This window comes from Saccopteryx leptura, chromosome 7 (genome assembly GCF_036850995.1).
Source record: "Saccopteryx leptura isolate mSacLep1 chromosome 7, mSacLep1_pri_phased_curated, whole genome shotgun sequence".
Taxonomy (NCBI): Eukaryota; Metazoa; Chordata; class Mammalia; order Chiroptera; family Emballonuridae; genus Saccopteryx; species Saccopteryx leptura.
This window is the reverse complement of record NC_089509.1, coordinates 112,751,619-112,779,564: the sequence shown is the minus strand read 5'-3', so window position 1 is coordinate 112,779,564 and position 27,946 is coordinate 112,751,619. Positions and strand designations below refer to the sequence as shown.

At 47.0% G+C, this 27,946-nt stretch overlaps 1 protein-coding gene across 1 annotated transcript in view; it reads left to right on the top strand.

Annotated features, from left to right (window-relative positions):
* Positions 1-6,424, top strand: part of SP110 (SP110 nuclear body protein) — a 49,712-nt gene extending 43,288 nt beyond the window's left edge. Inside the window, exons 19-23 of the mRNA XM_066345304.1 lie at positions 1,424-1,539; positions 2,490-2,598; positions 2,880-2,951; positions 3,496-3,636; positions 4,679-6,424. Coding sequence (XP_066201401.1) covers positions 1,424-1,539; positions 2,490-2,598; positions 2,880-2,951; positions 3,496-3,636; positions 4,679-4,759 — 519 coding nt within the window. The 3' untranslated portion in view covers positions 4,760-6,424. The remainder of the gene's footprint in view (positions 1-1,423; positions 1,540-2,489; positions 2,599-2,879; positions 2,952-3,495; positions 3,637-4,678) is intronic.
* The last annotated feature ends 21,522 nt before the right edge of the window (positions 6,425-27,946 follow it).

The window sequence follows — 27,946 nt, the reverse complement described above, 5'->3', positions numbered from 1 at the left end:
CTCTATCATGTCTCTGTCATATCATGTGTGTTGGAAACAGTTTCACTCCAGAGCAGATGGGTGGGCGGTGCTGGCGGCTGGGGTCGGGGTCGGGACTCTGGACGCAACCAGAGTCTTGACTAGGAAGAATGGGTAGGTCAGAGCTGCTGTCATCCGCACCCTGGACCAGGGCCGGCCAGGCGTCCAGTCAGAGGGCAAGAATGGCCGTGGAATATCAACCCCAAGGACAACGATAGGCGGGCTGCCCAGCTCAGGACGGGAAGAGCCACTGGGCTGCGGGGTGGAGCCATCCCTCTTTATGAAGTCCGGCACCCCAGCACGTGGGGGGAGCTGCTGAGAAGCCTCCCCAGGCATGAGAGATGAACATCCCCCCCAAATCAAACTCTTTGCTCTGGCTGAGTGGCTGGCGTTGAGGATGGAAAAACATTCCCGTCTACGCCTTCCTGCAGGTTCGTGCTTGCGTTAGGGGCAGCTAAGGGCAGTGGCGGATTCCTCTCCTTAGAAGTGGCCTGTCCCAGCCCCCCGAGAACCTTCCAGCTCCTGATGGTCTGTTCCCGCCTCCTCGCCCCCTCAGCCCCCACTGTCTGTCTGGGGGAAGATGCCGCAGACAGCCCTAGGAGGGGAGCGCCCCTTCCTGGCTCCCACGTGGAGCACAGAGGAACCGGTGCAGACCCCCACACCGCCCGTCCTGTGGGGCTGGGGCCACAGCCAGCGTCCAGTCCAGCAGCGAAGATGGTGGTCCTCACGTGCATCACTGGCAGAATTTTCTGCATCGCATTTTATTATCCACAAGAAAGACCCGCATGATTTCTCAAGCCCACGAAATGCCCATTTCACAGCAGCTCTGCCTCGGTGTATGTGTCCTGCTGTCTGTCAGCCATAACGTTAGGGACGGTTCTCTGAGTCGCCCACATGCACGCTTGCTTGGGATGGGACCCAGCACCTGGGAACAGCTGTGACGCCAGGTGCGGCCCGAGTGCCCGCCTGGCGCGGACCCCAAGGTGCTCTGACTGCAGGAAAAAGCACTTGGTCTTCCCGGGCGGTGAGACGAGGGGGCTGCCTGCGGCACATGGTCTGAGATTTCACACACAAGTCCCGGGAGCTCCGGTCACGACGCAGTCCGAGTCACATGCTGTGGCCACCGGGCCGCAGAGCGTACCGTGGACAAAGTGCTTCCCTGGCTTCCAGGCCCTTCCGGCCCTGACGACCTGGGTTCCAGGGCATTGTGCCCGGCCTTGACACCTGCTCTTCCAGGACCGAAAGGCCAGGCGGTCCTCCGTCAGCACTCGGCCCGAGTGCCACCGCCGGGGGGGTTGGAAGCCTCCGCTCGGGGACAGGCGAGGACAGTGTGTCCCAGAGCCCCGCGTGGCAGTGGCAGTAGGTCTTGCTGACCCAGCGGTGCCCGCATTATGTCCTCTTCCAGCGGGAAGCCTCAGACGAGTGTGAGGTGTGCTGCAGAGGGGGACAGCTGCTCCGCTGTGACAGCTGTCTACGAGCCTTCCACGAGGACTGTCACATCCCGCCTGCGGAGGCTGAGAGGTGAGTGAGAGGCCGCCGTGCACACCTGTGCGCACCCTCGCCCGGCGCTGCCTCTGGTCGCTCAGCTGCGGAGGGACCAGCAGGGCCTGTGGTGTGCTGGCCCGGCTGCGCCCAGGACAGCCTGACTGGGCGTGGCCTGGGTCCCTCCTGCGATGAGTGACAGCCTTGTGTCCGAGTCAGCGGCTGGGCCACCTCCGCCCCAGGCTGCCTCTGCCCAGGTGCCCAGGTGCGCAGCACAGACGCCTGTCCAGGGGGCATGGGGTGGGCAGAGCCAGTTAGTTGTCTGTGTTCCGAGCTTATTCGGGAAAGGCAGGAAGCACGGCCTGGTGCCCTCCTTTGGCTACATTCTCAGTGGGCGGATGGGGTGTCGAGGCCCCCAGGGGTTGTCTCTGACCCTCAGGCCTGGGGAGCAGGGCTCCTTGGACTCCCAGCAGCTCAGACGGGAAGGAGAGCATTCACTCACCCTGAGGGGCAGGGCTCCTTCGACTCCCAGCAGCTCAGACGGGGAAGGAGAGCATTCACTCACCCTGAGGGGCAGGGCTCCTTGGACTCCCTGCAGCTCAGTCAGGGAAGGAGAGCATTCACTCACCCTGAGGGGCAGGGCTCCTTGGACTCCCAGCAGCTCAGACGGGGAAGGAGAGCATTCACTCACCCTGAGGGGCAGGGCTCCTTGGACTCCCAGCAGCTCAGACGGGAAGGAGAGCATTCACTCACCCTGAGGGGCAGGGCTCCTTGGACTCCCTGCAGCTCAGACGGGAAGGAGAGCATTCACTCACCCTGACTCCGCCCTCCACCTCCCGACCCCCAGCTGCTACCCTCCATGGAAGGAGGGTCACTGGCTCAGAGTCATCCCCTGGCCGTGCCCATGGCCGTTCCTGAAAGGACAGTGGCAGCCCTGGGAACGGTGGCTGTTTCCGGGACCTGCCTTGCTCACTTGTGCCCCCTCCCAGGAGCCCGTGGAGTTGCACCTTCTGCAGGATGAAGGAGTCGGCAGGAAGTCAGCAGTGCCACAGGGAGGCGGAGGTCCTGGCGAGGCCGATGGGGCCTGCGGAGCAGCTGGTGAGTCACCTTCAATCCCCAAGCCTTCTCCATTCCGCTCACATGTGAGAAGTCAGTCACAGGCTCGGGGAAGGGGACCTCAGGGTGTCTCGCTCCAGAGGACGGTAAATCAGTGCCCAAAAATAGAGTCCGAGCAGAATGCAACCGACCTCAGGGCCCCTTGACAAATGGCACAGCGGAGGCAGGGCTGGGGGCCGTTCGCTGGAGTGTCCGAGGCAGGCCTGGCTGCGCTGTCATCTACAAGCTGCGTTTCACTTTAAAGCCGTCTTGACGTTTTACAGAAATGCGAGTTCATCCTCTTGAAGGCCTACTGCCACCCGCAAAGTGCCTTTTTTGCGAAGATCCCACATAATGTAAGTCACGTTCGATGATCCTCGCCCTCCAGCCCTCTCCCTGATGTGACACTCATTCTAGAAGCTTGGGGTACGAGTCCTGTGGGTGCTCGGGAAAGTTTAGCTGCAGTCCCAGGAATGGGACCAACTCTGCCCCACCATGCTCGCTTCACCTTCCTAGGGTCCTAGTTTCACCTTCTCTTAGGGGGCAACGTCTTCCCTAAGGACGGCTTACAAATTAAGAGCTCAAACTCAAGAGCTGAGCTGGGGATTCAAGTCCCCGCTCTACCACATTTCTTGCGGGGACATCTTGGATAGGTTTCTGAACCCGTTCCTCGGTTTCCTCATCTGTAAAATGGAAGTAGTTATAGTACCTGTTTCAGAGGGTTATTGTGGAGATCACGTGTGATTGCAGTGACAATGCTAAGAACAAAGCCTGGCCTATCGGTGTCAGGTGGTGTTACCGTTATTACCCTGGAAATCAAGGCTTGTGCTGTAGTTAAAGTGAGTCCATCCAGTCATGATGGCTGTGCTAACAGCACCCCTTGGGTGGCTTCGTCCCTAGCTTCAAGATTACGCTGAGCCCTTCAAAGAAGCCATGTGGTTAGACCTGGTGAAGGAAAGGCTGGCTGAGAAAGTGTACACGATGGCGTGGTTCGTACGGGACATGCGCCTGATCTTTCACAACCATAGAACGTTTCACCAGGTAAAGGACATGTCCTGCTTTTCTCTCACGTGGTTTCTACTTTTCCCCTGTTTGCTGGGATGGCAGAACTTTGCAAGAATCATTCCAGTCTCTTTTGGGAGAGGGCTCAAAAGATGAGGACTACAGAAAACCCCTTCTGTGTTCCAGAGGTAGATGCCAAAAAGAGCCACAAGCAGGGAAGGGAAGGAGCCTTTAGACGGTGCCGGAGGGGGCGGGGGATCCGCCCTCAGTTCCTCAGTTTGTCGATTGGCTGGCTGCTCCCCCCAGGATGGTCAGATCCATCCAGCCTCCTTGTATAAACTAAGAAGAAGGCCAGTTTATGCTTCCATTGTTCTTCATGCCCCAGAAATGTAGAAATAAATGAATATGGCAAACTAAATTAAACTTCCAGGACGCTCGTGCTTGTGCTTTGTGACACCGAAATTTCCCAATAGATTCAAACATCATCCGAAATTGTCCTCAGATCTTGTCCTCCACCCTCCTTGATAGGGAGAGACAACGAGTGGAGATGTTCTGCAATCCAAGACTTCCTTAACTTTAGTTTCTGGAGTTGCTCCTGACCTTGACTCTTACGCATACAGACAGTTTTGGGAAGTGGCTGAGGACGATTGTCATCTTCACCCAGCCCCCCTCCCTCCTCCCTGCCATAAGTCAGCATGTTCCCAGCCACACACACGGTGTCCACCCCCGGAGCTGGAGTAGCAGAGTCTACACAGGGGACCCCTCCGGGCCTGACACAGTCTTAGCCTTGGAGAGCAGGAGGCAGGTCAGCCTGCCTTCAAAGAGTAGGCTTTCAAGAAATGCTTTTACTTCATGTCTTTAGTCAGAATCAGCTCTTCAGCGCAGACCACCTGTCAAGTCCCAGTTAACAGCCAGGCCATCCCATCAATGTCAGTGTAAGGGCATCATCTCCCCACCCATTCTGCCTGGGTGCCAGGTGAGGAGGGCGGGGCTCCTAAGACAGGGGCGTGGTTTAATGCTCATAATCCTAGGTCCTTAGACATCTCTGCGTCTGTTTGTTTGTCTGTTTGTTCTCTTTCAGGCTTCCGATTTAAGTCAGATAGGACTGGATTTAGAGGCAGAATTTGAAAAGCATCTCAAAGAGGTGTTTATTTTTTCATGAAGCCAGTGAGAACAGTTTCCGGGTTCCTCTTTGACCCCGTTCCAGAAGGACTGAGGACCCCAACTTCAAGATCCAGATGAAGTGACCCTGGTCATCCTTAGATTGCCAGTGAGTCAGGAAGGTGATCGGTTGTCCTCTTGTCCTAAACCCAGGCCCTTCGTCTCCTTACCACACCCTCTACCTTCCTTTACTGTTTCATTTTGTAGCTAAAAAATTATAACTCACACTGAAAATTTGAATACTTTTTTTAATACCATTAAATACCTACCCATCATAGTTCACATTTCTCCCTATTTCTTATAAATCTCTTTTTATAGTTGATTTGTTCGAATCAAGATTCACTCAAGTTCCACACGTGGCATTTGGCCAATCTGTCTGTTAAGTCCTTTTTATTCTGTGAGTTTGCCAACATTTTTTCCTGCCATCTATTCATTGGAGAACCTGGGGCCCTTGTCCTTCCTATAAAACTTTTCTTATTCTGCACTTTTCTACACTTAAACCACTATGAAAACATTCATTAAGTTGAATTCTAAATTTGTGTGGAATTTAGTTTTGTTTGTGTTACATATTTAATATATACCATTGCAGAGTATTTTTTTTAACATTTTTGCATCTGTATTTATAAATGAGACTGGTCTGTTTTTGTATAATGCCGTAGTCACTTGCTTGCTAAAATAACTCCCTAAAACTTTCTACCATTTTATATGTTCTAGAATAGTTTATTGTGTTTTGAATTCATAAAATTATATGACCTAGAGTTCTTTAGGGAGGTAATATGGACTGTTTTCTCTGCTTTTTCATGGTGATTAGACTATTCAGATATTCTATTGCTTTTTGAATCAGTTCCACTTTTATATTTTTCTAATAAGAAATCCATTGCCTTTGTTTTTTTTGTTTTTTTTTGGGGGGGTTGTCATTTTTTATTTAGTGAGAGGAGGGGAGGCAGAGACAGACCTGCACAGGCACCCCGACAGGGCTCCACCCAGCAAGCGCACTAGGGGGCGATGCTCTGCACATCTGAGGCCCTTGCTCTGCTGCAACTGGAAACATTTTTTTAGCACGTGAGGTGGAAGCCATGGAGCCATCCTCAGTACCTGGGGCCAGCTCGCTCCAATCGGGCCATGGTTGCAGAAGGGGAGAAGGAGGAGAGAGAGAGAGAGAGAGAGAGAGAGAGAGAGAGAGGCGGGGGGTGGGGGGGTGGAGAAGCAGATGAGCACTTCTCCTGTGTGCCCTGACTGGGAATCAAACCCAGGACATCCACGCACTGGGCCAACACTCTACCACTGAACCAACCAGCCAGGGCCTCCATTGCCCTTGTTTTTAATAGTTGGGCATATTTCTGTCTTAGTTTACTCTCACCCTTTTGAATACCTTAATATTGTTTTTGTCTGTATTTCTTTGTTTTTACCTTCTATTCTGGAGAAATTGTAACAGTTTTTAATTCTCCTAATACCTGAAAGTTTTCCAAGTATATTTTAATTTATTTTTTTTTACAATATCAGAGCCAAAAATAAAATATCTCTCATGCCCCACGTTTAAGCCAACGTGTTTGTCACTTTCATACCCCTCAGCTCCCTAAGTCTTGTCTACCTACCATTTTATGATATGGATATCTATGTTCATTATCAAAATTTTTATCTCTTAATTATCTGCTTAATTACTTTCACTTTATTTAATTATATTAGATAAGTCATTATTTTGTTATTTTTACATTGCATCCATTATTTGTTTGGTCAAATATCATATAACGTAATTGAAAAACAGAAATTAAAATTTTGTGTTATGCCTGACCTGTGGTGGCGCAGTGGATAAAGCGTCGACCTGGAAATGCTGAGGTCGCCAGTTCGAAACCCTGGCCTTGCCTGGTCAAGGCACATATGGGAGTTGATGCTTCCTGCTCCTCCCCCCTTCTCTCTCTCTCTCTCTCTCTCTCTCTCTCTCTCTCCCTCTCCTCTCTAAAATGAATAAATAAAAAAAATAAAATAAATAAAATAAAATGCTATCCTATATTAAAAATAAATAAATAAATAAATAAATAAAATAAAATTTTGTGTAACATGATCATCCGTAGTCATGAAAATAACATTGATGTATTTCTGTTTCTCCTGTGTGAGTTCCCCGCCGGCCCTTCCTTGCATGCCTGCTCCATGCTTCCTTTATGCCCCCTCAGTCGGCTGAAGTACATCTTTAAGTCATTTTACAAAAAGAGAGCATGGGCGGTGCGTGCTTGCCTATCTCAGAATGTCCTGATTTCTTCACAAATTACCACGTATTGTGCCACAGTACATATCTTATCACAGCTTCTTACCTTCGGAACTGACTTACGCTTTGTTCCACTGCCCGGAGGCACTCTGCCCGGCAGCTCTGAAGTCTGAGGTTGGCAACAATCCTGCTTCTCTGTGAAGTGTGTGGGCCCCTGTGGGATTTCCTTCTCTATCTCCGCGGCGATGTGTTTTGTTATTTTTTGACAGGAGAGAGGTCAGTGTCATGTTCTTATCATCGCTCTTGCCTGGCACACTGAGCCCTTTTGATCCGCATCCCTGGTTCTCTGGTCAGCACCGTCAGATCTTTCTGACCGTCTGTTCCGGGCTCACTCTCAGGAACACCCATTATCCAGGTGCTGGCTGGCTGTTCTCTGTCCTTCCTATGCGTCACTAAAAAAAGAGGAAGAAAGTTCCAGAAAGCACTCCTCCTTTTAGGTCATTAGTGTGAGACTTAAATATATTAACTTAAAATAATTGTAATGCTACAGTCAATATTTTAAACCGAATGATTTTTTTTTTAGCATTTTAACAATGTAAATTGCTATCTCTTAACCAATCCTCAAAGGATATAAACTTTTTATCACAATACTTTTTCCTCAACATAAAAATAGAAAAAAAATCAATGCAACTTATAAAGTTGTCCTGACCTGTGTTCCTGATTTTTCACTCTTATTTAGCATCCACGAGGGATTGTTAGGGACTAAACTGTGTCTGCTCCCTCCCTAAATTCATAAGTGGAAGCCCTAACCCCCAATAATGTGACCATCTTTGGGGATAGGGCCTATATAAGGAGACATTTAAAGGTTAAATAAGGTTAAAGAGGTAAGACCGTAATTGGGTGAAATTAGTGCCGTTATAAGAGGAGAGACAGCAGAGCCCGCTGTCCACGCAGGCACAGAGGCAAGGCCATGTGAGGACACAGCCAGCAGGTGGCCACCCGCCAGCCAGGAGAGCTCTCACCAGGAACTGAGTCAGGTGGTACCTGGGTCTATTGAAGCCATTCAGTCTGTGGGGACTTTGTTAAAACATCCCAAGCCGACTAATGACACAGAATGAGTGACACCCTCAGAGCGCTGTCCCCTCCCCCACAGCAAGGCAGAAACTGCGCGACAGGATCTCCCAGTCTCCCAGGGAGGAGTCAGGAAGAGAGTGTGTTGGAGTTTCCGCGTAGCTGTCCAGTGTCACAGATCGACGAGAAACAGAAAATGCAAAGAAATCTCCTTAGTTTCTATTTCCAAGTGTTTCCACAGTAATGCGAACTGCGAAATGGATTGAACTTCACCTAGGATCCAGAAGAGAGAGGAGGCAGTCTGAGCACTTAGGAAAAGCATACAATGAAACAGAATTTGTTTTATTGTATGGGAAGATGACAGGTACAGCACAAAGACTGCCATCCTGGTGTCATTCTGGGAAAGAAGGGTGGGCCCTAGAGAAGATTACTCCATTGGTGTTATCGTCTTCCGGTTTTTGATTCTTTCCAAGGGGTGCGTTAGGTTTCTTTTCCTATAGCGTAATCTTAACGTATTATGATAAAAGTTCTCCTCCCCACTGGTTCCCAGGGGGCAGAATTGCTTCATCCGTTTGTGACCCTTTCTTTTATTCTGACACTGGTAAACTGAACTCTCTCTCTCTCTCTCTCTCCCTCTCTCCCTCCCTCCACCCCCCTATCATGGCTCTGTTACTTTAAAAAAAAATTTTTTTTTTAACACTAGTCATTTCTTTCAAGTGGGAGGTTTCCACCACTAGCGGTCTGGTTGCCGTGACAACCAAGAGCCCTCTCGGGGGCCGCCTCTCCCTTTGGCTCCCTTTTGTTACCCTACTGCTCTCCTGGTTTTCAGACTATTTCCACCCCCGAGAGCAGGACTTGGTTGATTCTGCTGAGCGCGGCCGGCGGTCCCCCAATCCCGGCGCGCCGAAGGCTCAGGCCACCCACCCTCCTTTCGTCCCCGCTGCGGGGCCCACCCACTTCGGGCGCGCGCCTCCTTCGACGTCAGCGGCTCTTAGGGAACGCGGCCTTGGTGACAGCCCCCCGCAGGCCGCCAGCCTCAGAGGGGTTTCCGTCCCTTCCCGGCCCCGCGGGCCAGGGCGGCGGAGAGCCCGGGCCGGCTCAGGACCGCCGCCACCCAAGCTGTGTGACACGGGAGGTTACCAACGACTCTAAAACGGTTCCCCGAAGCTTGGCCATGCTAAAGCTGCACAAGTGGGACAAAGAAAAGCGTTGCCGAAAAGTGACTGGAGGAATTCTATGTAAAAATATAGCGCCCCCCGCCCCCCACCTCCTCCACTGATACCAGAATTCGGCCTTGGGAAACTTATTTTCTAGGAACAGGGAAACACCGTGGTCTCCTGGTCAAGGACATCTTCCCTCGGGAGAGGTAGACTTGACGGACCGTCAGTATCTGGACTGAATAGCACCGGTCTCGGGTGCTTTCCAAGCTCCCGCGGAGCCAGGCTCAGGGTCCCCGGGAGACTGTGCCATGCTGTTCCACCACCAGAGGGCAGTGTGGACCCTCTCCAGGGGCCGGGAGGAACCGAGGAAGTAAAACTCCCGTGGGAACTAGGAACTAGCAGAAAGTAGTGGGGGCTTTTAAGAGGACAAAGATGCTCTCAGTGAAGGTGACCGACGTTTTTACAATGAAAAGGAGGACAAAAATAAATTGAAGAAAAACAATATCGTAAATAAAAGAAACATTCATTGCAACAATAATACACTGTAATATGATAAATGCATAATAAAAACATTGGTAATATATCATATTGTAATTATGCTTACACGCCTATTAATTGTTGATAATAATTGTAAGAAAACAGTACTCAGTTAGATACAAATACGTCACATGACATGCAATGGATCAACTCTGCATCGATCGAGTCCGGACATTTACAGATTAGTCTTCCAATATCAAAAAGGAGGACACTTTTGCCTGACCTGTGGTGGCGCAGTGGGTAAAGCGTCGACCTGGAAACGCTGAAGTTGCAGGTTCAAAACCCTGGGCTTGCCTGGTCAAGGCACATATGGGAGTTGATGCTTCCAGCTCCTCCCCCCCTTCTCTCTCTCTGTCTCTCCTCTCTCTCTCTCTGTCTCTTCCTCTCCTCTCTAAAATGAATAAATTAAAAAAAAAATTTTTTTTTAAAAAAAGGAGAACACTTTTCAAGAAAGGATGGAACTTACAAAAGAAAGACTGTCCTCCCTAAAGGAGGACGATTGGTCACCTTATCTCAGTGACTCTGGGAGTGAGCATCCAGTGACAGGAGCTCCAAGAATGTGAGCCAGATCTTCCCCAGATGAGGCTGGCTGAGAAAAGCCAGTTGGACAGTCATGGTTAGGCCCGTGCTTATGGCTGGAGAAAACTTCAGTGAGGATTCTCTTGCTGTGTTGGGGAGTTTAGGTCCCGCCTGTTCTTTATCACAAGCTAGAAACCTCACAGCCAGCAACGACTTAGGTGCCCTAAACCATGTGAACTGGAAAGAGTGCTGTGTGGTCTGGCTCTTCATCAAACAAATTGTGGTCTCGTGGAAGGTCCCGCCGGGAGATGGCCAACAGAACACTCGGACCTGGGTTCTAGAATGTTCCGTTTACTCAAACCTGGATTACAGACCCTCCTGTTAGCCAGAATGTGACCCGCTCTCCTGGACGTTGCAGGCCAAGGATCGGATCCTTACTACTAGAGGGGTCTTTGGTCCTTATGAAGTAAAAACCAGATGGTGTTTAGTCAGGGGTCCTCTCGTTATAAAGTTTCCAATCCACAATTCCATGGGTTTTCATAGAGGCACCAAGTCCAAATAAGTTTTTGAAGGTTTTATTAAAGGAGGAAATTTATTAAATATGCCAGCCACATATATCTTACACGGGGCAGCAGTCCCAAATCGTGCGTGTCCCTATAATATTCTTGGTTATATACCTTTAATTATACATGGACGGGGGGGGGGGGGAGCCTGACATCATGGCATAAGCTTATAACCTTTGTTTTCACCTATACAGGTTTGGAAAAAGGATGAAGGGGGGATGGGACACAATTCATTAGTGAGTTTATAACATTTGTCTATAGGGATCATAAAAAGACGTTTCTTCACATTAAAACTTACAAGGCAACACAATGGTAAAAATGTCACTTTCCATACCATAAGACATTCCTATATGTTCTAGTGTTCATTTGCTATTCCTTTGTCCAGAGATACACACATTAACTACATGCTCTCAGGAGGGGAGAGGTAGTTTCCATGGGGACTAATGGCCCATTAATATAAGAAAAGGTTTAATTTAATCTTTCTCTGCCTGCACCTGGCTAGCTATTCACCCATTTCCCCACAGGTGTGGTGGAAGGTCAGAGCATCCAAGTCTCCTTCCCCTCTGCATGTACAACACAATGCCATCAGCCATCTTGGTTTCATGCTAATCACACAAGTACTAAGGTCATTTACAAAATCTTTCTGCATGCCTTGCTCAAATTAATAAAATGTTCTTTAAGCTTCCTAAAATATTAATATTAATTCTGTAACCTTTGATACCTTACAACACTCTGAGATGGCTGTAGGTATGTCTGCATCCCACTGAACTTGTTGCAAAGGAAAAAATCTCTCCTCTAACCTTCTAGGTTGTTCTGGCTGGTCTAAGAATTAAATTGACATGAGCGAGAGTAACAACAGACTTAATTTTGTCCACACAGGGACCCCATAAGAACACGGGGGCCCACGATGGTGAGGTAAGAAGGGCTTAGGTGACATTCTGAGCTAAGGAGAAAGGAGCAGGGGTCTGGGACCCCAAAGAGGAGGGGGGCAGTTAGCAGGAAGACAGGAAGAGCAAATGTTGGTAGACGATGTTCGCTGTGCCCTGGAAAGACCAGGAGGAATTGGATCTCCAGGCCCGGCCAGCCGACCCCAGCCCACCACACCTGGCCTGTATTCTTTGTAGTTATTTCTGGTGACAACTCTCTTCCTGGAACAAGCCCTCCATCCACATTCATTTTCAGCAGTTAAGGAGGAGGTGAAAAGTTCTTCCTGAGCCTTTTGGTTCTTAAAAATAATCAGTCTAAAATAATCCTCATGCCTGAGAGATAGAGTTTGTGGTGGAAAAATCCTGCTTCCCTGCAAAATGGTAAACCATTTCAGAATCAGCAGGGAGCTTTATTCAAGTGCAGCTTCTGGGGTTCCGGATCCAAGATGAGAAGCTCTAGGTTTGATATCCGGGAAGTGGTGTTTTGTTTGTTTGTTTGTTTTTATTATTTATTGGTTTTTAGAGAGAGAAAGGGAAAATCATTGGTTTTGTTGTTCCGCTTTTTTATGCATTCATTGGTTGATTCTTGTACATGGCCTACCCAGGTATTGAACCTGCCAGCTTGGCGTATGGGGACAATGCTTTAACTAACTGAGCTACCTGGCCAGGACCTGGGAAATACTGTTTTTAACCAGTTTAACAAGTTTGCTAGATAATCCTTTTTTGGCACAGTTAAGTTAGACATCCGTTATGCTCAGATCAGTCTTTCGTCTGACACAGTTTTGACAAAGGAACAAATTTAATTAAAGTGTTTGGGGTGCTGGTAGCTACAGAGCTGGCCCAGCCCTGTAGGGTGAGACAGTCCCCTGTGTGTGTGTGTGTGTGTGTGTGTGTGTGTGTGTGTGTGTGTGTGTGTGGTCTGGTTGATTTTTGCAGTTGTGTTGTTTGGCTGCTTAATGTTTTGTAGTGTTTTTTTAACATTTTTAAAAATATAACCGGTTTTGAGAAACGATAACAAGAAAATAATGAAGCCATTTGCAAATTAAAAAAAACTAAAGAACAAAAAACACCAGACTAGGAAGAGAAAGGGGTTGAGAGTTGAGAGTCAGGGGCGGGGAAGGACTGAGGGAAATAGCAGCAGGGTGGGCCAGGTGGGGGGACGGAGCCAGCATGTGAGAGAGAGAAACAGACTTGGTGGGTAGCTGGCAACAGGACTTCAGAGATGGCGAGTGGAGAGGATCTCCGAGAGGCTTTGCTCTGGATCCGTCTTGAGAGACTTGAGATGTTTCCTGGAGATACACTCTGAGGCTTGCTTTTCGGATGGTGGGCTGGGCACTCACTTGAATGTGAGGTCTCCCTGAGCTGGTTGCAGGGAGACTGTAAATAGCACGTTACATTTGGACTACAAGCAGCTGTAAACAGCACGGAAGTCGAAGTCGGGACTCTTGCCGGGTTCAGATTGAAATGCTTCCCTGTAGTGGCCCCTGGAGAAACAAAAAGTGAAGACAGGAGGGGCCCGGAACTGAGGACCAGAGGCCCCATGGTGGCAGTGCAGCAGTGACACCTGGAGAGGAGCTTTGGGGACACCCACCTTCTAGGGACCCCATGAGGAGGGGAGACTGGAGTGGGGGAAAGGGCGCCCCAAGCACAACCACCCCCCTCCAGTGGTGGGATTCAGCCGGTTCGCACGGCTTTGGCAGGACCAATACCTCATTTTTTTGTTCAGGTCGGCAAACCGGTGGTTAAAATGGCACTCGTCAGCAGGGTTCTCTCTGAGGTGGGTGCCTGGGCAGCCGCCCAATGTGGAAATCACACATTGACATTCCTTATTCTTTTTTTTAAGGTTCATCTGCGCAACAGCGTGTTCTAAGCGCCCGTAGTCATGTTTATTCCGTCCATGGGGAAAACAACTTGACGGCACTATGCTTGTAATATTTATTTATTCATTTCATAAAACCCATTATACCTTTGATGAAATACTACATTTTAATTTCCTCGCGTTTGTCACTTCAGTAAACAAACATATAAAGTAAAGAGGAAAAGTGCCAAACAACCAGGGGGTGACAAGCTGTCATTGGAAATACAGTAGTTTACATAACAGTTTTATTGTTTTTTTTTGTCATGCATTATTTAATATTTTTTCATTAATAGTTTAAAACTCTTTCTTATAACATAATCTAGTTCTGTGTACCTCTTTTATTGTTTTGATTTAAGCATTAAGTGTCTGAAATAATAAACTACCTTTTGGTGTATCATTTTCTTATACTTAAAACGGTCATTAGGGCAGAGAACAGTCCCGCCACTGCCCCCTTCCCACTGAGTGCTCCGGAGGATCAGTTCCCACTGGGTGGCTTTCCCGGGGAGAAGGAACATGGTACCCTAGGGAGGGGGGGAGGATGTATAAGGGTGTGCTCCAGCTTCTGCCCTAAAACACCTAAAATCGGAGCGCACCTTACCCTGAAGAGTTCATTTCCTCCGACTCCTGCTCCTGGTTCCCAGGGAAGATTCATTGTTCTATTGAGCTGACAAGGCCCTTCTGCCTTTCTTCTCCTTCACTACATATTTAACATGGTCTGTTTCACAACAGTCATTTCTGGAGAACTACTAAGCCTGGCTTGGGCTTTCTTCTGCTAAAAGAACACTTGCCCTTGGTCCTGGAGTATATGCAGTTTTCTTTCCCTGACAAATAAAGGAGGAGCTCGGCCCGAAATTAATCACCCTAATTTCTCCAAAGGGGAGAACTGTCATTTCTTCCAATCCCAGACACAACGTGCCTGGCACACACTGGCCGCTCAGTGAAGCTCATCGCTGCCCCCGTGCCCCTGACCTGGGTGGTCCTGGGCGCTCCTTTACAACCTGCCCATCTGTGTCCGGGGACCTGAGGTCCCATCATGCTTCGTGCGTGAACACAGGTACAGAAGAGGTGACCAGCTTCTGACAGGCTGGCCAGAATCAATCACCCTGGCTAAGGTCAGCCAAAAAGAACAGTGACCCAGTCCCAGCCCAGGGGAGACTGTCCCCCCTAGGCAGTGAAATGACTTGGGGACTGAAGGAAGCCCTAAGGGTGGAATTTCTGAGACCGGCCACCTTCTGTTCTTTATTTTCCTGGGTATAACTTCTACTGTGGGAAACCTGTGAAGAGAGGGAGGATGCTGTTCTCAGAGTTATTCACAGCAAGACATCATCCCTGCCTCAATCCCACCCTACCGCTCCCCTAGCTGCCGGGGTGGAAATCCCTGATCTGTCCCAGGCTCCAGCCTTAGTGACTCTCCAGACGAGAGGCAGGGAGCTGTAAATAGCCAAAGAGCTGGCCCACGGTTTGCTGGCTCTGCCTTCAAGTAGCATAAATGTAGACTTGGCCACTAAGCTATAGATTTATTTCATGACCATCTGGAAAGCTGGTGTGTGTGCGGAAGGTGAGGAGGGAAACAGCATTTCATATGCCCTGCTCCTAAAAATTCCCACAGAGAAATATGTTTTGTAAATGCCAAAAATATAATAGGACTTTCCATGAAATCAGCAATAACAATTATGAAACATGAGTCATTGTGCTGTTTGTTCTGAAACTATAAAAGTCACAATTGCTCATCATGCTGAAAATCAAAAACCTAACTTGTTCGATAAGTCGTTCTAGAATCATCGGATATCTATATGAAAAAAAACTCCCAGAGATGTCCACTCCCTAACCCCTAGCTGTGAATATGTTATGCGATACTGCAAAAGGGAACTTGCAGATGTAATTAAAGGTTACTGATTTTAAAAATACAGATAGTATCCTAGATTATAAAAGCTGGGCCTAATCTAATCCTATGACCCCTTAAAAACAGAAAACTTGGCCTGACCTGTGGTGGCGCAGTGGATAAAGCCTCGACCTGGAATGCTGAGGTTGCCGGTTCAAAACCCTGGGCTTGCCCAGTCAAGGCACATATGGGAGTTGAAGCTTCCTGCTCCTCCCCCCTTCTCTGTCTCTCTCTCTCTCTCTCCTCTAAAATGAATAAATAAAAATAATTAAAAAAAAAAAAAAAACAGAAAACTTTCTCCATCTGTGGCAGAGGGAAAATTAGACTTTTCAATCATAAGGATTCTATGAACTTTTACTGGCTCTGCGAGTTAGGGACCCATGTTCAAGAATCGGAGAGAAGCCTCCAGGAGCCACAGGACACCCCAGCGAACACCAGCGAGGAAATGGGAACGTCAGTTCTACAGCCTCAAGGAACAGGATTCGGACAACAACCTGAGTGAACTTGGAAGTAGAGTCTTCTCAGAATCCCCAGTAAGAAACCAGCCAATCAACATGTTGGTTTGGGCCTTGAGAGAAACCAGAGCAGAAAAACCAGCCAAGGAATCCACACTTCTGACCTATAGAACTGTCAAATAGTAAATCTGTGCTGTCTCATGCCACTAAACTGGTGGTAATTTGTTACGGGAATAAAATAAAACTAATAGAGACCTCGAGTTAGATAAAGATTTCTAAGATAGGACATAAAAAAGAAAGAAAAGAAAAGAAAAAGAAACCATGAACCACAAGGGAAAAATTTGGATGATTTGAACTTCATTAAAAGTAAAACCATCTGTTCTTTGAAGATACTTTTAAGAAAACTTAAAAATTGAAAAACCAAGCCAAGAGCAGAAGAAAATATCGACAAAACATATATCTGATGAAGGATCTGAATCCAGAATACATATTAAAAAGAAATCTTACAACTCAATAATTAAGAAAACAAAACACCCAATTTTTTTTAAAGTGGGGAGGACAGAAAATTTGAACAGACACTTCATCAAAGAAAATATGCAAATGGCAAATTAAGCACATAAAGTGTTGCTCAACATCACTAGTCATCAGGGAAATACCAAGTAAAGCCCATGAGATCGCATTACATACCTACTGCCACAGCTAAGATGTGCAAGACCAGTAATACCACGAGCAGACAAGAATGCTGAGCTGCTCCCTGGCTGGTTGGCTCAGTGGTAGAGCGTCGGCCTGGCGTGTAGAAGTCCCGGGTTCGATTCCTGGCCAGGGCACACAGGAGAAGCGCCCATCTGCTTCTCCACCCCTCCCCCTCTCCTTCCTCTCCGTCTCTCTCTTCCCCTCCCGCAGCCGAGGCTCCATTGGAGCAAAGATGGCCCGGGCGCTGGGGGTGGCTCTATGGCCTCTGCCTCAGGCGCTAGAGTGGCTCTGGTCGCAACAGAGCAACGCCCCGGATGGGCAGAGTATTGCCCCCTGGTGGACAGAGTGTCGCCCCCTGGTGGGCGTGCCGGGTGGATCCTGTTCGGGCGCATGTGGGAGTCTATCTCCCCGTTTCTAGCTTCAGAAAAATAAAAAAAAAAAAAAAAAAAGAATGCTGAGCTGCTAGAAAAGGCATGAATGTCTAATGAAAATGCAAAATGGTATAGCCATATTGAAAAATAGTTAGATGGTGTTTACAAAATTAGGCATATGTTTATCATTTGATCTAGCAGCCCCCTCCAAGGTGTTGACATGAAAAACATAAGTCCACACAAAGACCTGCATGGGATTTTGTAATGGCCACAAATAGGAAATAACTCCAATGTCCATCAACAGGTAAATCAGTAAACAAACTATAGTATATTCATGCAATGGAATACTACTTAGCAATAAAGAATAACAACCTACTGATAAATGCACTAATTGTACTAATTGAAAAAAGTAAGACCCAGAAACCTGGTGCATTGGTCTGCCAGGATTATTCAAACAAAATACCACACACTGGGTGGCTTAAACCACAGAAATGTACTCCCCACAGTTCTGGAGGCTAGAAGGCCAAGATCAAGAATTTGGCAGAGTTGGGTTCTGGTAAGAACTCTTTCTTCCTGGCTTGCTGAAGCTGCCTTCTGGCTGTGTCCTCACGTGGTCTTTCTTCTGTGCATCCGTGTCTCTTCTTCTTCTGCCCAGAAGGACACCTGTCATATTGGACTGGGGCCCCACCCATATGACCTTATTTAACCTTAATTATTTTGTTAAGGCTCTGTCTCCAAATAGTGTCACGTTCTAAGGCACTGGGGTTAGGACTTCAATATATGAATTGGGGGGGGGGGGGGCACACACAATTCAGTACAAAACAGCTGCAGTGGTATGACAGCAGCTACATGACATTCTGGAGAAGGAACAACCGTAGAGATAAAGCACAGAGAGGTGGTTGTCAATAGCTGGGGACATGAACTGACGAGGGCCCCGATGAAACTTTCTGGGTTGATGGAACTGTTCTGCCTTCATTGTTGGTGTCACGTGGCTCTACACATTTGTCAAAACTCATGAACCTACCTTTAAAAGGGGTGACATTTCTGTACAATAAAATAAAAATAAAATGAAAGTCCATAAACCTGATTTCAAAAAGGCTATGTGATCTATTAAAAGAATTGAGAAATAAAAATTAAAATGGAAAAAAAAGACTACAGGGTTAAACAGTCTGACCCTCACCACCACCCAAAGTGAGACCCCATATTTTGGCAGCACCTGGCCCACATGGTCCCCTACATTTATACTTCTTGTTATTTGCACTTCCCAGTGTGTCTTCTAGCTGTTTTTCTGTGAGTGCCTGTGTAGTGGAGGGCCCATGCAAAGGCGTACTTTCCAGGAGAAGGCCGTGGGCATTATAAGCCCTTCCCCCTTCAGCCCAGTATAATGGTTTAGAATAATAAACTGCCTACTTTCTTGCCTCCCATCCAGACTAATATTTCACTGTCAGAGTAGGTAAGGATTTCTTTTTTTAAAGGGTACAGCTGATCTCATCTTAGAACATTTGCTTCCCTTTCTTTTACTGGAAAGAGATGGAGGGTTGGACTCCCTAAGTGAGGACACGCGGCCGGCCGCCCTCCTCAGAAGTGCTGACAACAGAGACTACAGAAAACAAACGAACACTCAGCCCAGACTTCTTTGGCACCCGGTGTTCTCTTTGGTGCAAAGATGATCATTTCTCAGCAAGATTAGGAACCGCACCTGCCCCAGGGCATTCCCGCTGCCATTGGCCATTCCAGGTCTCCTGTGTGTCTGCAGGAAATCCAGGGAACACCCGACATGGAAGACTCCCTCATCCTGACTCCTTCTCCCCTGGGAGAAGCCGCAGCCCACCGGATTGCTGGTCCTGCCAAGGCCCTAGGACAGCTCGTGCAAGGGAGCGCAGTGACTCAGAAAGCCTGCTCATCATGCCCAGCCCTTCGCGGCTCCCCCAGAGATTTGTCTCTTCTGCTTTCTGCCTTTTACGTTACTGAATTTTATTGAGTCTAAGAGACCACAGATTGTGAAGAAGGAAAAGAAAATTTCAAACGGAACTACGCCACAATGCTTTCTTGTGTCTTAGGAGCTGCACAGGGTACTTGTTCCAAGAGCTTTTAAACTTCTTTGGACAGATTTTTTTTTTTTAATCCTAGATCATCAATGGGCCCATAAAAATACAAAAGTAAAGAAAATTAATTGGTTAGGATATTTCTTAAATTTATTCGAAGTCTTATTTTTCTGAATTACATTTCACATCTAAGTCATCAAGTTTCATGTTTTGTGAGATGACACTCTTCTAGGCCAGGGTTGGCAAACTATTTTCTTGTTGTTGTTGTTGTTGTTAATACATTAGAACCTTATAAAAATTAAATTTATGGGGGTGACACTGGTTAATAAAATTGGATAAATTTCAAGTGTACGGTTCCGTCATCCATCACCTGTGCCGCGCTAAGGCAAACCTTTTCTGCAAGGGGCAGAGGGTACATAATTTAGGCTTTGTAGGCCACGCGCCCACCCACCTCTGCCGCCGTCGTACAGAAGCAGCCATAGATAATACGTAAATGAATGGGTCTGAGTACCTTCCAAGAAATCTTTATGGACCCAGAAATTTGAATTTTCGTGCGTTATGAAATAGTCTGCTTTTTGTTTCTGTTCTGACTATTTCAAAATATAAGAAACCTTATTTGGTCACGGGCTATACAAAGACAGGCAGCAGGCCAGAGCTGACTTGTGAGCCACCGCTTGCCAAATGCTGGTCCATGCCATTGCCTTTGAATAATGCATTTCACAGATTTGGATGCTGGGGAATATTCGTCAGAGTAGACTGGGTTATACCACGATAACGAAGAACTCCAGAGTCACAATGGCCGAAAACAACAGAGGTTTACTTCGCGCTCATACAAAGTCCCCTAAAGGTCGGGGCTACACGTTCCAGGGCAGCTGCCCCCATGCAGTGACTCACCTTTACTTTTCCACGTGGGCACGTGCCCCCTCAGTACTGGCAAAGGACAAGAGCGTGGGAAAGTCCCGCACCAGCTCTTAAAGGATTTCCTCCAGACATGACAGGTGTTGCTTTTCATTGGAAAAACAAATTTACATGGCATGATGTTTAAAATAAATATATCTACAAATTCACTGACAGAACCACCTGCAAAAGGAGGGGCTGAATTCCCCTCCCGTGACCGTGAGCCCGACTGCGTGCCTTGCTGCTGACAGGTGGGCTGGGGCAGAGCTGGGGCTCTGTGACTGGCCAGCAGGAGTCTCGCCTGCCCCGGCTGCTGTGACCGAAGGCCAGAGGCTTGTACACGACAGGAACCTATCGCTCGCACTTGAGCGCTGGGAGTCCACGAGCAGGTTGCCAACATTGTCAAGACAAGGGGTCCCGTTCTGGGTCACAGATTTGTTGTTGTTGTATCCTCACATGGTGGAAGGGGCTAGAGATCTCTCTGGAGTCTCTTTTATAAGGCACTAAATCCATTCATGAGGACTCCACCCTCATAGCTTAAGCAACTCTCTAGGGCCCTACTTTCTAATATCATCACATTGGGCATTAGAATTTCAACATATGAATGGGGGAGGCACACACATTCAGGCCAAAGCACTAGGTCATAAAAAGGATACCTTCACGTGGCTGTTCTGTCTCTCACTCTCCTCTCTCTTTCTCTCATAACTCATTCCACCACATCGTCAGGACACTCAGCACTCCCTTCTGAGGCCCATGTGCCCAAAAGTCCACATGGGGGAAACAAATTCCCCAGCGCCAACGTTCAACTTTCCAGCCAGGTGAGGGGTCCTCCAGCCTCAATCAGGCTTTAAGGCGATTCTAGCCCCTGGCCTTCCTTCCAGCTGAGGCCCCAGCCCTGTAGGGCCGTGTGTGGTCTGAATCCCCCTCACCGCAGAGTCCTGTCTGTATTACTGACTCACAGAAACTGAGATCATAAATGACTGTTGTTTTAAGACTTTAAGGTGGGGGGGGGGGGTGATCTGATAGCCAGCAATGGACAACTACTACACATGGTCTCACCTAATCTCAAAATTATGTGCCCCACTGGCCTAAAGAAGAGAGAAACCAGCCTGACCAGGCGGTGGTGCAGTGGATAGAGCGTCGGACTGGGATGCAGAGGACCTAGGTTCGAGACCCCGAGGTCACCAGCTTGAGCCCAAGGTCTCTGGCTTGAGCAGGGGATTACTCGGTCTGCTGAAGGCCCACGGTCAAGGCACATATGAGAAAGCAATCAATGAACAACTAAGATATCGCAATAAAAAACTAATGATTGATGCTTCTCATCTCTCTCCGTTCCCGGCTGTCTGTCCCTCTCTCTGACTCTCTCTCTCTCTGTCTCTGTAAAAAAAAAAAAAAAGAGAGAGAGAGAAACCAGCCATTGACAAGTGTCCGCATCTTACTAGAGGGTACCCATGAGTTTTCAGACAGAAACCAGGACTCAACATTTATTTTTCTGATGGTTCATAAATGGCTGTTGTCTGAAACCCTGTTGTTTGTGTTCTAAAATACCACCAGGAGTGATATCCAAGTTCACAGACCTGTTAGGCAGTGACACCGAAGCTGCAGAGAATTTTTTTTTTTTTATTTAAAGAAGGGGTTTAATAGTAATCACAGGTTTTATTTTTTTTTTAATTTTTAATTTTATTTATTCATTTTTAGAGAGCAGAGAGAGGGAGAGAGAGAGAGAGAGACAGAGAGGGAGAGAGAGGAGAGAGTGACAGAGAGAGAGAAGGGGGAGGAGCTGGAAGCATCAACTCCCATATGTGCCTTGACCAGGCAAGCCCAGGATTTTGAACCAGCGACCTCAGCATTTCCAGGTCGACGCTTTATCCACTGCGCCATCACAGGTCAGGCCTGGAGAGAAATTTTTAAGGGGCATTGCTGAAAACACATTTAGATATCAGAAATAATAAATGCAAAAAAAAAGAACAAGCATCTTGGAATTAAAGGAAAGGGAGCATCACTGCTTTTTCGGTCACATACTCTCTTATTTCTTTCTGCCTTGTGGTTACCTGCCTTTAACCAGGAGAGCCACGCTGGCTGGTCTGGAGATGAAAGGCGACTGTGGGTAGAAAGTCCTTAGACCCAAAGCAAAGCACATTGTCTGAGTCCATTCAGGACGCTGTTTAAAAACACTGTAGCCAGGGTGGTTTAACCAATGAGCGTTTATCTCTCACCGTGGATGCTGGGGGGTCTGAGATCAAGGCACTGGCAGATTCAGGGTCTGCTGAAGACCTGCTTCCTGGTGCAGAGACAGCCGTCTTCCCGCAGCGTCCTCCCAGGGAGCTCTCGGAGGCCTTCTTAGAACGGCACTCATGGCATTCACGAGGGCTCCACCCTCATGCCCTAACCACCGCCAAATATAATACTATTACATTGGGGAATAGTTTTCAATGTATAAATTTTGAGAGGGACACAAACATTCAGTCTATGGCACACATGACTGAGTGATTTTTCTGAAATTAAAAAAAAAATTAATGCAACATAAACTGTAGGTAGAATTGTATTTACATGAGATTTCTGTTTCTTTAGACATACCTGCACACATAGGTAGGTAGTATACTTAGCCTTAGGTAAAGTGCACATTTATATGTCATAGCAACAAAGGATATTTCCTCTAACCGTAGCCTTTAACAAATCCTTAGTGATGAATCCTGGCCTTGGTGGCCATTATACTGAAATAGCAAAACATGATAGGATGTGAGCAGCGAACAACAGGGTCCTTTGTCCCGGTCCGTTGAAAGCTTCTTTGTGGATTCAGATCTTCTCTGCCCTTAGGTGAAAAGAAAGCTAGGGTGAGAGGTCTTAAACCCCTTATTTTTGTCTGTTGCTCTTTTCTTTTTTAATTGTGGTAAACACACACACACAACATAAAATATGCCATCTCAACGGTTTTTAACTGTACAAGGTGATAGTGTTAAGTACATCTACGTTGTGTGAAACACACCTCCAGAACTCCTTCGTCTGAAAAGACGTTCATCTGAAACTATAGCCATTAAACCATGAGCACCTCCCTGCCCCTCGGCCCCTGGTGACTACCGAACCATTCTTGTTGTTTCTATGGATTTGGCTACTTTAGATGGCTCACGTGAGAGGACTCAGACAGCAGTTGTTTTTGTGAGACTCGCTTATTTCACTTAGTGTAATGCTGTCAAGTTTCATTCGTGTTGTGGGTTGTAACAGGATCTCCTTCCTTTTGAAGGCTGAGTAATAGTCTGTTGTAGAAACACGCCCCATTTCGTTTGTCTCCTCATCCATCGATGGATCTGGGCTGCCTTTACCTCTTGGCTGTTGTGACTAGTGCTGCTGAGGGCATGTGGGTGCAAATATCTCTTCTAGACTCTGCTTGCAACTCTTCTGGATATATATCCAGAAATGGGGTTGCTGGGTCATATGGTTGTTCTATTTTTATTTATTTATTTTTGAGAAAACCTCATGCTGTTTCCTTTAGCAGTTGCACCATTTTACAATCTCACCAAGAATGCACAAGGGTTCCGATTTTTCCACATGTTCACCAACTTGCTATTTTCTGATATGTATATCTCCAAATGGGGGTGAGGTGTTATCTCCTTGTGGTTTTAATTGGTATTTTGTCAGGTCTTAAATACCAACAAGCCCTTTATTTTCAGCTCCAAAGGACAATCTCATTCTAGCACATGTGATAAGCTGAATAACCCCCCTTTTTCCCACAAAAAAAAAATGCCATAATCCCTGGCACCTTGTAGATATGTTATGCTACATTGCAAAGGGGAATTAAGCTTTCAGATGGAATTAAAGTCTCCAATCACCCCACCCCACCCCCAGGCTACCTGTGACTCCCCCAGGGTTAGAAGAGGTGGAGGCTGGGAAGAGATATAAGGGGCAGAAAAGACCATCATTCTTCCTGAAGGCAGATGTAATACAGTGTTTGCAGCGTCTGGGTCCTTTCTACGGAAAGAATGTGGTGGGGGCCCTGGCCGGTTGGCTCAGCGGTAGAGGGTCGGCCTGGCGTGCGGGGGACCCGGGTTCGATTCCCGGCCAGGGCACATAGGAGAAGCGCCCATTTGCTTCTCCACCCCCCACCCCCCCCTCCTTCCTCTCTGTCTCTCTCTTCCCCTCCCGCAGCCAAGGCTCCATTGGAGCAAAGATGGCCCGGGCGCTGGGGATGGCTCCTTGGCCTCTGCCCCAGGCGCTAGAGTGGCTCTGGTCGCGGCAGAGCGACGCCCCGGAGGGGCAGAGCATCGCCCCCTGGTGGGCAGAGCATCGCCCCTGGTGGGCGTGCCGGGTGGATCCCGGTCGGGCGCATGCGGGAGTCTGTCTGACTGTCTCTCCCCGTTTCCAGCTTCAGGGAAAAAAAAAAAAAAAGAATGTGGTGGGATTCTCAGTCAGAGTGATCCCCTCTGGCTAGCTACTCCTCCCCCCATCTCCAGCCTCTGCAGCCAGTGGCAACCTACAGCCTCCTCCTGCTGAGAGCCCCGCCCCTCTGGTATGAAGCCTTCTCCAACAAGCCCAAGGCCGATCCTTCCCGGAGGTCCTATTGGCTCACAGAAACAGCCTGGCCTCCTCTTCCCCTCACCCACCAGGGTGCACGTGCAGTTTTCTCTCCATTGCATGTGGCTCTTTGTACGGTCACCCGGCAGGAAGTTTCAGCCATAGCCTTTGACCATCTCAGAGAGAGAAGAAGAAAAAAAAGCTTAAAATTCATGAATGTGGCTGATTTTACAGCCTTGAACTTCTAAACAATAGCCTGGATTCATTCAACGTTTTCTTATGATGGGTACCATGAACGACTTTTCTGTTCTTGCTTTTAGGGATTTTTGCACAAGCTCATTCTTAGTTAGTCGATGTGTGTTTGTATGGCTTATCTCTGTGTAAGCCAGAAATACAATAGTTTCATGCAGTGATAATATGGCTGTAATTACAGGGTATCAAATGTTCAAAAAAAAAAAAAAAAAAACTTGGAAATTTGGAGCTAGTTCATATTTTTTTCTTAGGTGATTTAATTTTTTAGAACTATTTGCAAAGTATGTCTTCTCTGAACGTTTCTCCCAAACCCTTTCTGACTTTAAGTTCCATATCGTTGCACCATTTCTGTCGGGGAAAAGAACATTTTACAAGAACTTGCAACTAGTTGCCTGTAACTTTAGCCACCTCTTCCTCTCTCCCCTTCCCTTCTGCATCTTACCCAAGTTCAAGGTTCTCCAGGGGTGCAAAGAACTTTCACATCATGAGTTAAGTTATTGCTGTTGTCATTCAGGACATAAACCTTTATTTTAAATACCGATTTAGATAACTTCCCAACCCAAGTTCGGGATACCAAAACAAAAATTACCTCACAAATGAGAAATTCTCAGTGCTTTGTAGATCATCCTCAGTACTTTGTAGATCATCTCTTAAAGAAAACCTAAGAAACCAGAAACAGGCTTTGACTGTTAAAAGAGAAATGGAAACCTGGAGAAATGGGTAGGAGAAAGTCTTTTCACTAAATGCCATTCCAAACCTTTTGAATTTTATACTATATGTTTTCAATTTTTAAAAATAAATGTTTTAAAATTAATAATTTGTGTTTGAAAATTAAAACCAGACTGACTTGTGGTGGCGCAGTGGATGGAGTGTTGACTTGGAATGCTGAGGTCGCCGGTTCAAAACCCAGGGTTTGCCCGGTCAAGGCACATATGGGAGTTGATGCTTCCTGCTCCTCCCCTTTCTCTCTCTCTCTCTCTCTCTCTCTCTCTCTTTCTCTCTCTCTCTTTGTCTTTCTCTGTCTCTCATCTCTAAAAAAATAAATAAATAAAATAAATAAAAAGTGAAAATTAAAACTACCATTCTAACACAATAAAAAAATGTTACAGGTAAATGTTATCTTCTGATATCAGAAAATAGAGCTTTAAAGATTTTAAGGATAAATTATATCATGTATATTAGATTTAAGACATAACTGAGTTGAGCTTGGTAATTTTTTGAGATCTTCTTCCTTTTTCTACTCTCAGATTGCTTAAAATTTCAACAAAAACAAAGAGACAGCTTGAGTTTTATGGAGAGGGAGTTTGTCAGAATGTCTCACTGACCAGTGAGTCCTTTTCATCTTTTGTCTGGTACCCGCCGTCTACCACAGACTGTGTGAAGTAGCAGGAGACGTAGGTAATCTCTGGTGCCCACCCGGGACAGAGACATTGGGAAAGAGAGGGTGGTGCTTTGGAGTCTCGGAGTTAGTGTCGGAGGAAGAGGGAAGCCTTAGACTAAACACCTGGAGAGGGGGACAAAGAGGACTTGAAGCCAAGATGGAATCTAGACACGACACAGAAGTCGCTAGCATCTAAAAACAGTGGCACTTTGCACCCCTATGCTCATTGCAGCATTATTTACAATAGCCAAGATTTGGAAGCAGCCTTGCTGCCCATCAGGAGATGAGTGGGTAAAAGGCGGTGGTACTTTTACACAGTGGAATATCACTTGGCCATAAAAAAAGAAGGAGATCTCACCTTTTGTGACAGCATGGGTGGACCTGGAGGATGTTATGCTAAGTGAAATAAGCCGGTCAGAAAAAAGACCAATGCCATATGATTCCACTTACATGTGGTATCTAGTGAACAAAATAAACTATCAAACAAAATAGAAACAGACTCATAGATGCAGAAAAAAAGACTGGCTGGTGTCAGGAGGGAGTGGGGTAGGGAGGCTGGGTGAAAAGGTGAAAGGATTAAAGAAAAAGAAAAACTCGTGGACAGACAACAGTCTGGGGCTTACCAGAAGAAAGGGGGTGGGGGAGATAGAAGAGGGGGAAGGGGGATAAAGGGTGAGGGAAGGAGACTTGGCTGTGGGTGGTGAACACACGTGCAGTATACAGAGGATGCATTATAGAACTGTACACCTGAAACCGAGATAGTCTTATTAACCAGCGTCACCCCAATAAATTCAGTAAAAAGGAAAATAATTTTAATTTAAAAATAAATGTTTTGTAGTCAAAGTAAGAGGTGAATAAAAGGCTCTTTTGCACAAGCCAGGTGTCCTCACCCAAAGCAGAGTGAAGAACCAACGTCCAAATTTCCCAAGTAACTGGTTCAGCTCTCAATAATGATGAAATGATCACCTTGCGCCACGTTGGGTTTATGGCAAATCTTAAAGGGAAGCTGTTGGCCTCCTCAGCTCCTGCAAGATCTTTCTGAGCCTCAGCTTTTCTCATCCGTATATCAGGAACAGAAATACCTGCATTCTAAAATGGTTGTGAGGATTTGGCATCGGCTCGCCTTGTGTTGAGAACATCACAGTTGCCCAATGCGTGGTATCCGTTTTCTTCGTTGTCATCAAAGTGGATGTTGTTGTTTTTGTTGTTACCTATAAATAAAACTAAATAATAGAATGGTGGATCTCATGGATTGTCTCATTCAATCCTTATGCCACAACTCCTTTTGGGGTAACTTCCTGTACTGTCAAGACTTTGAAACTAGGAACTACATTTCCCAGACCACTTTGCTCTTAGGGTTAGGATGCCCAATCACAAGCAATTATGGAAGAATTGGAAGATGGAACATCTTCCTGTGGCTGGTCCTCTTGGCAAGCAAAACCACAAAGTCATGAGTGTGGCACGAGGTGGCGGGGCCCCGCTGGAAGGAGCTGCCTGACCTCCAGATGACAGCTTTCCCCTTGACATCAATCAGTGCGGCCCTGATATCCGCTCCTCCAGCCCTTCCAGGGACTCAGTAAGCATCGAATTCCTGTATTAACTCCTTCCTGTTTACATACCTAGAGTGGCTGTTCCTGTTTCTAAAAATAAATCCTGACTGATTCACAACTGGATGTTTCACGTAAAGAAATTTCATATGTGAACTTCAGTAAAAGAATTGATTTCACACTACCACCTCAAATGTCCTTGGATTTAAATAATTTTAGAGTTAATTCTCTCATGTTTAAACCAACTTAGTGTTCTCCTTATTGATGCCATTCTCTTGGAGAGCTGTTGACATGACAGCATTAAAGATTTCTGGGATCC